The sequence below is a fragment of the Engraulis encrasicolus genome, chromosome 7, assembly GCF_034702125.1.
Source record: "Engraulis encrasicolus isolate BLACKSEA-1 chromosome 7, IST_EnEncr_1.0, whole genome shotgun sequence".
Lineage (NCBI taxonomy): Eukaryota > Metazoa > Chordata > Actinopteri > Clupeiformes > Engraulidae > Engraulis > Engraulis encrasicolus.
This window is the reverse complement of record NC_085863.1, coordinates 24,459,849-24,473,603: the sequence shown is the minus strand read 5'-3', so window position 1 is coordinate 24,473,603 and position 13,755 is coordinate 24,459,849. Positions and strand designations below refer to the sequence as shown.

Here is a 13,755-nt window from a genome sequence, read left to right as displayed (position 1 = left end):
GTAATTCATTCTCCCATTTTTCTTTTGCCTTGCACTTTGTTTTTGTCATCCTTTGTATTAGTTTGTAGGCCTTTGCTAGAGCACCTCCCCTTCTACTTTTGTTTCTATTTTCTAACAAAAAAATTAAAACGTCATTAGTTGCCTTTTCCACCTTTTGTTGTATATAGCACCTGACCTGTAAATACTTATAAGTGTTGTTGTGTTTTTAAGTGTTTTTGTGGTAGACTGTATCTCTCTGCATGGGTTTGAAATGAAACTACTACATTTTTTTTCAAAAACTTGTGCAAATATGGTCAGACCTGTATTTGCCCAAGCATCCAAAATGCTATCATCTTTTTGTGCTCTAAAATCTGGGTCGTATCTCGTTTTTCTTAGCATTAAGCTTTCACTATTGATTTTTAAATGAGAACATAATTGTCTCCAGGTCTTTAATGGGTTTCCAATGCAAAATGTTTGTAGATATTGCTTTTGGGTCACTTTTTTAAGGAAAGGTAAAGAGCCAAGTATTCCATTTGACAATTCTCTTTCAATATTGATCCATTTTATTTGTGATTCCTCTCCCATCCAATTCATTATTGTTAAAATTTGTGCTGCGAAATAATTTTTTTTGTATTTGTGGAGCCCCTAGACCTCCCTCTTCCTTTGGTTGAGTTAATGTCTCATATTTGATTCTCTGTTTTCTGCCCTTCCAAATAAAATCTGCAAATTTTTGATTCCACGTTCTAAAAAAAGTTGGAGGTAGTGAGATTGGACGTGCTTGAAATAAAAAAGAGAACCTGCGGGAGTACCATCATTTTAATTGTCTCTACCGTACTATAAATTCCATCAGGGATTAATTTCCACCTATTGAGATCCTGATTTATCTTTGATTCTAAAGTTGATGCAGTGATTCTTTTGGGGAAGTCAAATAAAGTATTATCTCATCAGCTAATAGTGCTAGCTTATGTGTTTCCTGTCCTATTGTAATCCCTTTAATATTTCTATTTTGTCTAATAGCTATTGCAAGAATTTCAATGTAGAAGGTAAAGAGAAGTGGAGAGAGGGGGTCCCCTTGTCTTGTTCCCCTTGGAATTAAAAACCGTCTTGATAATGTACCGTTTGTCTTTACAATTGATACCGGGTTTGCATATATTGCTTTAATCCATGTACAGAATTTTTCATCAAAACCAAAACTTAACATTACTTCAAACATGAAAGGCCATGAAACTATATCAAACGCTTTTTCTGCATCCAAAGTCAATAAAATCAGATTTTCGTCTTTTTTTTAGTAATCAATTATGTTTAATGTTCGTCGTATATTATCTGCCAGGAGACGTCCTGAGATGAAGCCACATTGATCGGTATAATTTATCAAATTAGGAATAATGTTTTTTAGCCTTTTGGCAAGGATTGATATTATTATTTTATGATCTGTATTTAATAGAGATATTGGTCAGTAGGATGAACAATTTTTCGGGTCTTTTCCTTCTTTATGAATCAAAGTGATAATGGATGAAGTCCATGTTGGAGCCCATCTACCCGTGCCCAATGCGTGATTGTAGGCTCTTACCAATAAGCTCATTGCAGGTGTCAACACTTGTTCACAATAATCAGGCTCACAACCCAGAACCCATTGTCATTGGTTACACAACTGATGACAATAACATCGAAATTGACAGAGCTAGATATATGTATACATACAAGGATCAACAATCCTGTTAGTAGTACAAATAAGTCTTAGTACAAAAAAGACAAAATGAAATAACACCAATGTGCATACCCTATTCCCCCATATACAAGGGCGAAACCATAAGAAATTTATTGAGGGGGTCCAAATCAGAAGTATAATAGCAGAGAATATTTAAGTATCTCTCTGATAATAGTGTTGTGAAACATCATACGTCAGCGGGGGGTCTGGGGGCCCTCCCCCAGAAGATTTTTGATTTCTTAAATGCCATTTCCTGCATTCTAGTGCATTTTAGGACAAATTTAAGACAAATCCTGACCCCATTAAATAAATATAGAACAGTAGATTTCAGCCTTTGATCCAAATGTGAGCCCTCCCAAAGTATTTTAAGTGAAGGTCTATTGATAAAGATGTGCAAAACTAGTTACAATTAAAAGCTTGGTTTTCTTTCGTTTTTTGTCAAGTTGCAGGTGCTTGTCTCTCATTGGGCAAAAGCTTTATCAGCGGCTTGGAGAGAAGGAATTTAATTTATAGTGGTTAATATATTTGTTTTGTATAGGCTACTAGCCTACAGTGTCATGCTAATTTATTTCCTTTCACATGGATACTTGTTTATGTTTATTTTGACTTGTGAATCTAATTCATACATAAAAAGTAACAGGCCTCAGTGTTAAAAGTTTTAAGCTGTTTGAAAATGTGGTTCATGTACACCTTGCAGTTAAAGCTATATAGCTATATAGCTATAATAGCAGCATTTAGCCTACAAATAACTAGGGTCACTATGAACACACAAGGCATGACTTTGATGGAAGGCAGAATACTTGTGCATTTGACATTTACACTTCATCTATGTGTGGATTCTTGTCATTCAAATAATTTGAAAACATACATTTTTAAAACATTTAATCTATGACTATAACTACACGAAAAACACTTTGCAATGCCCAATACAAACTGCAAATGCAATGCCCGACACAAAAAATTCTAGTTCCCAAGTCTTGAAGGAAGACAGGCAAGCACAGAAAGAGGGAGGTTTTTTATCTAAATGTAACCGAGTGGAGGTACACTGACCAAAGAATCTGGTTCCATATACTGTATTGAAGTGACTACGCCAGTCTCCTTATAGGGCGAGACAACCCTGGACTTATGATCACAGTTTCCCCGACAGGTTCGGAATGAGCTTGAGGACACTGTTGTTACCAAACATACATTTATTTTTATTTATTTTCTTTTTTTCCCGTATCTGGTACTTCAGTATGTAAATATACAAAAAGGACAAGCAGCTATTGACAATCACAGTTTCACTGGTATCTTGTACATACAGGCAGGGCAGCCAAAAGAAGGTGCAAGCCAGATACAGCTGAGGGGCAATGGTAAAGACTAATTATATGGTTAGATGAAACCACTCTGCATGGTGAAAACACAAGGTTTGACACAACAAAGAAAATAAAATGAAAGAATATGGAAAACCACAACAAACCTCAACGAAAATAAGTACAAGTAATTACATTAATGGAAACCACTGCACACCATGCTTAGTAAAGGTTGTTCACCACGCAGAGGTGTGCCAATCAGGCTTGCGCAATAAATCACTATGCCGCCCCAGACAACTGAACCACGCCAGGTGGACCTACAACTCCAGATCGCTGTACCAACAGCTTAGGTCACTCACGACCGTTCACTACCACTAGCCCAAACGCTCTACCTCACCAGAGCTCTTAGAGAAATAAAACAGACAAATAAACGCATAAAAATAAGCCCCAAGAAAGACGGTGGTGTCCCCCTGTCCCCAATGGCAAGCCCAACACGCTGCTAAACGTGCGTCAGACCTTGGGCATGACTGAGCGGGCCCTGAGTCAGACACATCGCCACATTGAAATCAGACCCAGCGAGAAGCTGCACTTTCAAGTCAGGCGCCCAGCGCCAAAGATAATCAGAGGGTCTCCAGAACAACTCCACAGCGCAAACGCCGAAAACCAGCCAGATAGCTCCACTGCGAGCCCAGGTGAGTCAGGGCCTGGCGTCTCGCAGGTAGCACTGTTTACGGAAATGTATATGCTTAAAACGGATGTGTCCTCATCCCTTGCGCTTCCGCTGGGTCCCAGTGCCCACTCAACCAACCCAAGGCAAGTCAAAACGCCAGATAGGCAACACGCTAGGGGTGGGCGATATGGCCAAAAATGTATACCTCGGTATAATTTTAGTCACGGTATATATCACGGTATTGTACATTTGTTTAAAATTGAAGCGTTTGATTTTTGGAAATGACACAATGTCCTTTCATAGGCTACATGTGTGAATTCTTGCCATTACATTTTTAAAAAACAAGCAAAAACTAGCCTATGTAAAATGCATTTTGCAATGCAATGCAATGCTACCCAATAGAACACTGTCAATTTCACAAAGTGTCGAAGACGAAGGGGTTAAACTACGGTAGAGAGGGGGAAAAGGGAGGGGTGTCAAACTGAACACATTGAGAGTAAATAGAACTGAACGTGGATTGTATCAACTACATCTTTCATTGCACCTTTTTTTCTATTTCTGGAGTTGTTTATGGTCATTTTGAAATGTGTGCTTGCATCTGTGATTATGCCAAGCATAATGGTTTAAGCTGTCATTGTTAAAGTTAAGAAAAACGAACTTTCACATGAGGCAGTTAGCAATGCATTGCAGAACTAATGCATTTGAATGGCAATGGCAGCTTTCACTGCACCAGCGGTTAGCGTGCTAACGTTAGCGAAATCGCTAATGCCACATTTTAAACAGTGAACAGTCATTTTAGTTACTATCACCCAGTCAGATATCATGAATGATATCATCTCAACTGGAAACAGTAACATACAGCTGTTACGGCTGGCGCAATGTGTTAAATGTAAGGCAACCAATGTTAGCACATTAAGTAGGCCTATTTATTTTGTAAGACACCAGCATAGACATGAATGACTTGGGCTGTTAGCTAGTTAGCTTGCATTTCGTGCCCAGTAAATTGTGGAGTCCAGAATCGAAATGTGTTGCCATCACATACCATTTCAAACAATAGTTCACTACACTAACCATACATTTTACACTTGAAGCTTATTCAAAGGAAATGATTGTGCTGTTTCTCTACAACCACATTGCTACAACTTGAGGCAGTCAGTCGGGTGGATGTTCAAAACGTTGTCTATACTGCCATCTGCAGGATGCAATGCGCTATATCACGGTAGAACGGTATGGCCAAAATCCATACCTTGATGGAAAAAATACCTTTTACGATAGTATACCGTCCATACCGCCCACCCCTACAACACACTGCACCTGTTACCTCCGTCCAAATAGGACCACAGGTCTCACTGGTTACATCATAAATCGTTCATTGCACCTACATATCTGGAGTTGTTGAGGTTCATTTAAATGTGTGCTTGAAACTCTGATTGTGCCAAGCCTAATGTTGTAAGCTGTTACAGCTTCAATTGGAAGAAAAACGAACTTTCACGGCAGGCAGCTATCAATGAGACTAGCATAATACAAGTTAATGAGAGATGTCACTTTAGCGTTTAGCATGCTAATAACGTTAGCGAAATCACAAACGTGTTTACTTTCATCCAGATCCAATGAATGATATTATCTCAACTGGACATAGTAACATACAGTTATTGACGCTGCAATGTTTTAAATCTTGGGCAAACAGTGTTAGCGTTCAGCACATTGTTGTTGTCAGCCTTATATTATAATTACTTGGTGTTGTTAGCTTGTGAGCTTGCTTTTACTACTGGTCAGACTTGCATGACATCTCCATTACTTCTTACCAAGCCAAAAAGCAGTACTGCCAGAAAAAAAGACGAATGTCTCCCCATTTGGTCCTTTATTTTCTTTTAGCTGCCACTGGTTCTCTCAACTAGTTATCTGCCTCCAACGCGATCAGCAAGAAAATCAGCCAAAATTTCTAAACGAATCCGCAACTTCACATTCTGGGCTAAACCAAGTTCACAATGGGGACGGGGGTCTCAATGTTTTCTTTTTTCCTTGATTTATTTGCTCTCTTTTGTTTCCCACATTGAAATTAAATCTGATCTAGGAAAGAAGGAGGACTTCTATATGCCACATATTTGACAAAATATTGGAGGGGACAGATTGGTACTTTCCCAACATTGGGGGGGGAAGTGACCCCCCAATGTGTATGGTGGTTACGCCCGTGCCCGTATATACAGAATGGCATAAACCAGCAATCAAATCAGCAACATTGGGTATAAATAGTCTGGACATAAAGGATGATACGAGCCATTCATAGTCACTATTTACAGTCACATGAATTACAAGTCCATACAGCCGGGCGCATGAGGCAATAGAGTTCATAGCAAAAAAGTTCATAGCAAAAAAGTAGACACCAGGGAGTTAGAGAGCTACTGCAGGGGTCAGAGTCGAAGGGTAGAGCAATACATGGACAGTCCTCAAAAGTAGGTGCGATAGAGACTATGCAGCAGAGAGTTCACAGGAAAGGCCTCAGGTCGAATTCTTCATTCATACCTCTAGGAGACAATGTCCCTAGTGAGTATATCCTGTATGCTTCTCTCCTCAGTAATAAGGAATTGACATCACCCCGACAGCTCGGGCACTTGACATGTTCTATAACTGTGTACCTGAGAGATGAAACATTGTGCTTGGCACTTGTGAAGTGAATCGCCACTGGACTCTTGTCGTTGTGGTTACGGATGTTGGATCAGTTTTCAGCAATCCATGTTTTCAGGCATCTGGTCGTCTTCACAATGTAGGCCAGCCCACAGGGAAATCTGAGCATATAAATCACATTATTAATATTGCAGGTTATCAAGCCCTTAATGTGCAAACGTTTCCCTGTGAGAGGGTGATTGAATGTTTTTGTTTTGGTGGTGAAATTGCACTGGGTTGGGCAGAATGGTGTGCCCTAACCAAAAGGAGTTCCTGAGATTGGGGGGTCTATTAAATACAACCCTAGGAGGTAGTGTGAAGCAGCCGAGAGATGGGTCTATTGGGTTTTTGGATGATTGACTAGCAAGCAATTCTGTGAGCCGACCTCCAGCCCAGAAGACACCCCCGTGGGAAACACGTCGACTCCTGCAACACTTAAAGAATTCACTCTGCTCTCTGAAGAAGACGTTTCCAAACTCATCACAAGAAGCCGTCCCACTACCTGCCTACTAGACCCAGTGCCCACGAACCTTCTTCAAGACATTGCCCAAACAGTGGTCCCAGCAATCACATCCATCATGAACTCCTCACTCTCCTCCGGCACTGTCCCCTCCGCCTTCAAACAAGCAAGGGTGACACCACTACTGAAGAAGCCTACACTGAACCCTGCTCATGTCGAAAACTACAGACCTGTCTCACTGCTTCCCTTCCTATCCAAGACGCTAGAAAGGGCAGTTGCAAAGCAGGTCACCAACTTCCTAAACCAGAACGGATTACTGGACCCAAAACAATCTGGTTTCAGAAGCGGACATTCAACTGAAACTGCGTTACTCTCAGTGACTGAAGCTCTAAGGACTGCAAGAACGGAAGGACTATCCTCGGTCCTCATCCTACTAGACCTGTCTGCAGCCTTTGACACAGTCAACCACAAGATCCTCCTGAGGATACTCACAGCCATGGGAATCACAGGCGTTGTCCACTCATGGTTCAACTCCTACCTCTCTGGACGCACCTTCAGTGTGTCATGGCAAGGGAAACTGTCTACGACTCACACCCTCTCCACAGGCGTACCCCAAGGATCAGTGCTGGGACCCCTTCTGTTTGCAATATACACCTCCTCCCTGGGACGTGTCATTCAAACACATGGGTTCTCCTACCACTGCTATGCTGATGACACCCAGATGTACCTGTCGTTCCGTCCAGATGACACCACGGTTTCGGAACGCATCTCTGCCTGCCTCACCGATTTGTCAACATGGATGAAGGACCACCACCTACAGCTGAACCTGGCCAAGACAGAGCTCCTGGTGATCCCAGCTAAAGAGTCGCTCAGTCACAACATCAACCTCAAGATAGGCTTCACCATCGTGACCCCAAACAAAGTCGCCAAAAACCTGCGTCATGATTGATGATGAGCTGTCATGCTCCAACTACATCAACTCAGTCACCCGGACCTGTCGATTCCAGATGTCCAACGTACGGAATATCAGACCTGTGCTGACACAATATTCTACACAACGACTGGTGCAGGCCACTGTCCTGTCCCGCGTTGACTACTGCAACTCACTCATGACAGGCCTACCTGCTTGTGCGCTAAAACCTCTGTAGATGATCCAGAATGCGGCGGCACGGTTGATATTCAATCAACCCAAAAGGACCCATGTTACTCCTCTATTTATTGAGTTGCACTGGTTACCGATCGCCGCCCGGACCAAGCACAAGGCATTGACCCTTGCCTACAAAACCATCACAGGAACGGCCCCAGCTTATCTGAAGGACCTACTAACGCCCTATGTTACTGGAAGAGAACTGCGCTCATCCAGCACAAGCCGTCTGGCTCTGCCATCCAGTCGCTCTAGGTACTCCCAGTCAAGATTGTTCTCCGTTGTGGTACCCAAGTGGTGGAACGGTCTCCCAGAGGCAGCAAGACTAAGCACATCTCTTGCAGCCTTCAAGAAACAACTGAAGACCTTCCTCTTTCGAGAGAATCTACTAGACTAATGCTTGAACTGGCCTTGCCCCAGGGCAGACTCCTGACATGATGTTTAGTTTAGTTTAGTTTGTGTGTGTGTACTCGTTATTTACTCTTAATTAAAAAAAAAAAAAAAAAAACCTAACCCCTCTGCAACTGCACTTGTTGTTCTGTATATCTCCTGTGCACATTGTATTTGCTTGTGATGTTGGCTTGAATATGTCCTCTTTTGAAAGTCGCTTTGGTTATAAAGCGTCTGCCAAATGCAATGTAATGTAATAATGTAATGTAACTCATGGCTGAGAGGTGAGTACTGTATGATACAATTTAGACGAGTCTCCCCAGCTGTACGCTTTGGCATGTGTAAGCAATCTGTTTGAGACATACCGTCAAAGCGCCTCCGTGCACTGGTGATCCATTCTGGCCTGTATTGTCTGTCTGTGAAGCGAGCCTCCAGGTCCTGCGCTTGTGTCTGGAAGTCCTCCTCTCTGCTGCAGAGTCGTCTGATCCGACTGAACTGTGAAATACGCAAACTTTTTTTCAGGGATACTGGATGATATGAGAACCCATGTAAAATGGAGTTTCTATCAGTCGGTTTGCGGTACAAAGCGGCGCCCAGGTGATCCCCACTTCTATACACCAGAATGTCTAAGAAGCTCATCTGTTCTTTACTGTATTCCATGGTGAACTTTAGGTTTGAACTGCAAAAATATAGTCATGGAAAATTTTGAGCTGATTTTCCATCCCTTGCCAGATAAAGAACACATAATCTATGTACCGTTTCCAGTTGGTGATATGATGAAGATGGGGGTTGCGTCTGTCCCAGATGTATTTCAGCTCAAAGAAGCCACAGTAGAGGGAGGCGAAGCTGGGGGCCATCTTGGATCCCATACTGGTGCCTGAAATCTGTAGGTAGAAGTCAGACCCAAACATGAAATAATTGAATTTGAGGACAATCTCAATTAAGGTCCACAATGCACTGCGTGGGAGGGGTGCAAACAGAGTTTTTGTTTAAAAAAATATTCTGAGGCCTGTAGGCCGCCACTGAAAGGCACATTTGTGTACAATGACTCAATGTCCATGGTGACCAAAAACATCTCATTCAACATCACATTTTGATTCCCTGAAACATTTTAATGCACTCCACTGTGTCCTTTATGTACGATGGGAGGGAGGTGATCAGGGGTTGGAGAAAATGGTCAACAAAGGCTGAAGTGTTTTCAGTCAATGAGACTATTGCGGCCACAATGGGCCGTCCAAGTGGTACTGTTGTGTATACTTTGTGTATTTTTGGAAGTGTGTGTAGGATAGGTATCACTGGGGTGTTGGCAGTCATGAACTCGTGTTCCCGTTTGCTGATGTGATTATGTTGTAGCAATGAATCTAAATTGTTTGTTGATTATTCCCTTGAACTCTGGTGTTGGGTTCTGCGTCAATTTTTTGTAGAAGGCAGTGTTGTCAAGCTGTCTAGCTATTTCACCTTTATACGCTTGACGGTTTAATAAAACAATACCACCACCTTTGTCAGCAGTCTTGTCCTGTTGTAAGGAGCGCAAATCAGTTCTCTGTGACACACTCAGATTATCAGCCACCTTGTACTGTTTTTTCTTGGACATGAGAGTGGTTACATCATGCTCCACTAGTCTGCAGTATGTGTCTAATGAGAAAGAAAATGATATGCACATTCATGAATTATGCTTGAAAATACTGCAAATATGTGAAAATCAAAAAATTCCTTTATGCGAAACGAGTAAGATGAATAGCTGGATACCCAGGGACGCGCATGGACAGCTACCTTTTAGATTGAACAGCCTTATGAATATGAAGGGAAATGTCGGCTGTCCTGATAATGACAGGGCTTCTCAGTAGCCTATGAGTGGCAGCATTCTCAGAATGGTTAAGATTTTTTTTTTAATGAAGGCAATGCAACAAAAGAATATTGCATCAATGTCGGAATAGCGGCATGTATGAATAACTGCGGTCGGTGGAAAACGTGCCAGTGTCCTGTCGATATAAGCTCCTTTTAGACCAGGGGTCCCCAAACTAAGGCCCGGGGGCCGGATGCGGCCCGCCATGCTCCTTTTACCGGCCCTCCACCTCTCTGCACCTCAACATTTGACCCAAAGAAACAATGCTCACAGAGATAAAAATATATTTTAAAAATATTTTATTTTGTTTATCAACAGGCCTTCCTGTAGTTTAATTTTCACTAACCTAGTGTGAATAACTAGAAGTTTCTTGTCTTGATAGTTTCTCATCTCACTGTAAACAGGCCTACCATTTCTATTGTATCACTCATAAACTGTCAATTACCATATTTTTCTAACCTTTCCTTGCTATTTTTACATGATTATTAGAAATTAAAAGCAATACCTGCGGTATTTCAAATTGAATAACATGTGAAGTACTCACTTCTTTTGCAAATCACTTGTAACAATGAACTATTTCGTGCTAATTATGGCTATAACAGGCAATGACCTGGTATACAGCCCACATGATTGATCCCGGCCCCTGATCACGGCCAGGAACGATAATGTGGCCCCCAGAGAAAAAAGTTTGGGGACCCCTGCTTTAGCTACTGAGCATGCGCACGCATGTGCATCGCCACACCGCGACTTCTGCGGCTGATTGCCCATCGAGCTGAGCAACCGAACAGCTGATCTTGAACATGTGAAATATCAACTGCAACAACGCAACGCAACGCTAATAGGTGTAAGGTTTGCAGAACAGGGAAACATCTGTGCCACAGACGCTGGTGAGAGAGATGCATTGCACACCCTCTCAATTTCCTTGCGCAAAATTACCCCATGTCAAACTTGTTCTAATAGTCTAATAAAACGTATTAATAATCGACCCAACTGATTTAAGAAAATCTGATCTAGGCCCAGGCTTTCTCTCGTTGCGTTTCACTTCTCCTAACTAACACCCATATCATCTAAAAATGTAGACAGCTGTCTCTGTTAAAGAAAATGCAAGGAATTTAATACCAAACTTCTCTTATGCGGCACATGCCAGCCCGAAACGTGCAGACCTACCAAATGTGAAGCAAAAGCTCTCTCACTTAGGCTAGATTATGACTCGGGTCCTGGGAACAGAAGCGTTCAGCGTGGATTTAAATATTTGCAGATTTTTTTCAAATGAGCTGTGTTCGTTTCTATTGCCTACTAAGCTATAATATTAAGTTGGTTATTAGAAACTTCTCCGTGAAAGTCTAAAGGTGCGGACGAGACATGCTGCTCGTTTTAAAATAGTAGCCTACTAAATAAAATAGCCTAAACAATAGGCCTAGGCTATTCTATAGGCAAGTTATTAGCTAATAGTTGGCTATTATTAGAAACTTCTCTGGAAAAGTCTAGTCGGACGAGACACGCTGCTCGTTTTAAAATTGTAGCCAAAATAAAATAAACAATCAATATTTTATTGGCAAGTTATTGAAACGTCTCCACGGAATGAAAATCAAGGTAGCTAATTTCGACGAGGCAGCATAAATAGATAGGACGCCACTGTCGAGTTAGGCTACCGGGAGCTCATCTCGACGAGGCAGCTCATCTCGACAGAACACCGGTATTCCGACAATAGACATCAATGTCGGAATAGCAGCATGTCGGAATAGCGGCACATTTTGGTGAACGAATAAGGTGCTGTTTATACATACCCGGGTATTTTGATAAACATTTTTCTTCCCTACGTTCACCAAAATATCTTCGTTCACACCATCAGCAAATCCGTATAAATATGCTGCAGAGAACTGTCATAAATACGTTAAGCCTTCTGTGCACGGTAAGGAGAATGCCATTCAAGTCTCAGTTTTTCCCCTGTTTATATACAAACACTTACTGATAGACATGAATGTAATCAACAATGTGAATTAGCAATACAGAAGTGAGAAGATTCAAAATGATTATGCGTTTTAAGCCATTGCATATTTAGAGGTTCTTTTATATTGTCATCTAAAGCATATTAAGACATTTTCATATTAAGGTTACATTATATTACAAGTATGCTTCTATACAAAGTATCTCACAGTTCAACTAACACTTCTAACAGAAGGTAGTGATGGAAGGCTATTGAACAAAGGATAATGAATTGACGGTCATGTTGTGTGCGATATCTTATAACATTGAGGAAAAACATTTATAATAACATACTTGGAAAATAAATAATTTCAAAATGCCTGAACATCATTGGTGTATAATAACAGAGGGCTTCACCTTCCGGGACCCGCACCTAACATAGTAGAGGAATAAGGGCCGCACAGCGTCATCTCTGAGGCCGTAGATCAGGGGACTCAGACACCGAGGCAGAAGGAGAACGAAGAGGAAATTGATGTATCGCAGATCAGTGAACAAACTATTGGTACTGCTGGCCATATACAAGGCTCTCTCTATAGTTCCATAAATAAATGTGTTAATACAGAGAACTAACTGACCAAAATGCAGCAATATGGTCCGTTGTGCCTTTTTAGCCGAGTCATTTTTTGATGCAGATCGTGCTGCAAGTACAACATTAATGTAGCTAAATATTAATATACAAGTTACAGTCACAAAGTAAAATGAGTTGAAGACCTGAAACATATCAACTTGCCATTGTGACAGGATAAACCTCTCTCGAGTACATAGCATGGGGTTTGCAAAAGACACTGGACTTACTATCAGTGCATAAATAATATCGATTACCAGATTTATTGAACTCAAGATCCATATGACACCAATAGAAACACCTGCCGATTTCTGGTCCACAATTTCACTGTGTCTTAATGGAAAGCAAATGGCCACATAACGCTCAAGTGACATTACAGCCAGGTTCAAAGCGGCGTTGCGGAATGATGCTGTTCCAATCAAGGAAAGTAAAGCGCAAAGAGTTTTGGGAATTGCATGAAAATTCACAGTCAGAAGATATAATGTCATAGATACAAGCAGTTGCACTGAGTCATTGCAGAGCATGTGGGCAAACAGAATGTTTCGAGGCAGCTCTCTAAACACAGGCTTACTCAGTAGAGCATGAAACATGACACTGTTGATGTAGACGAAAAGCAGAGAGATTATTATGGCAAAAAGCAGTTTACACAGAGGACCTTCTGTCATTTCCACCCTGAAAAACTGCTGATGCACCAAAAAGGCCGCTTCAACTGACTGATTATTCATTGGCATAGGGTTCTATACAATCAAACAAACATACATAGAATTACCTTAAATTAGTCACATCATAACACCGGTATTACTTTGCACATCATTTCAAATTGCTGAAATGGAACAATGTGTCCCAACAGTTCCTTGAGAGAAATCCTGATGAAAATCATACAAGTGGTCAAAGACCACATTAAAACGAGTAGGTTGAACTATAAAGTAAATTGCTGACAGAAGGCCACACACTGTGCTCACACATGGGTGGTTCCTTTACAATAATTAGCTGAAGAGTGTTCCTACAAGCTGAATACAGAGGAATGTGCCCTGGCTGGGTTGGCTGCATT

At 41.4% G+C, this 13,755-nt stretch overlaps 1 protein-coding gene across 1 annotated transcript; it reads right to left on the bottom strand.

Annotated features, from left to right (window-relative positions):
- Positions 1-12,466: 12,466 nt before the first annotated feature.
- On the bottom strand, positions 12,467-13,429 carry LOC134451771 (odorant receptor 131-2-like). The gene has a single exon (XM_063202171.1). It carries the CDS (start codon positions 13,427-13,429, stop codon positions 12,467-12,469), a length of 963 nt encoding a protein of 320 aa, XP_063058241.1.
- Positions 13,430-13,755: the final 326 nt, after the last annotated feature.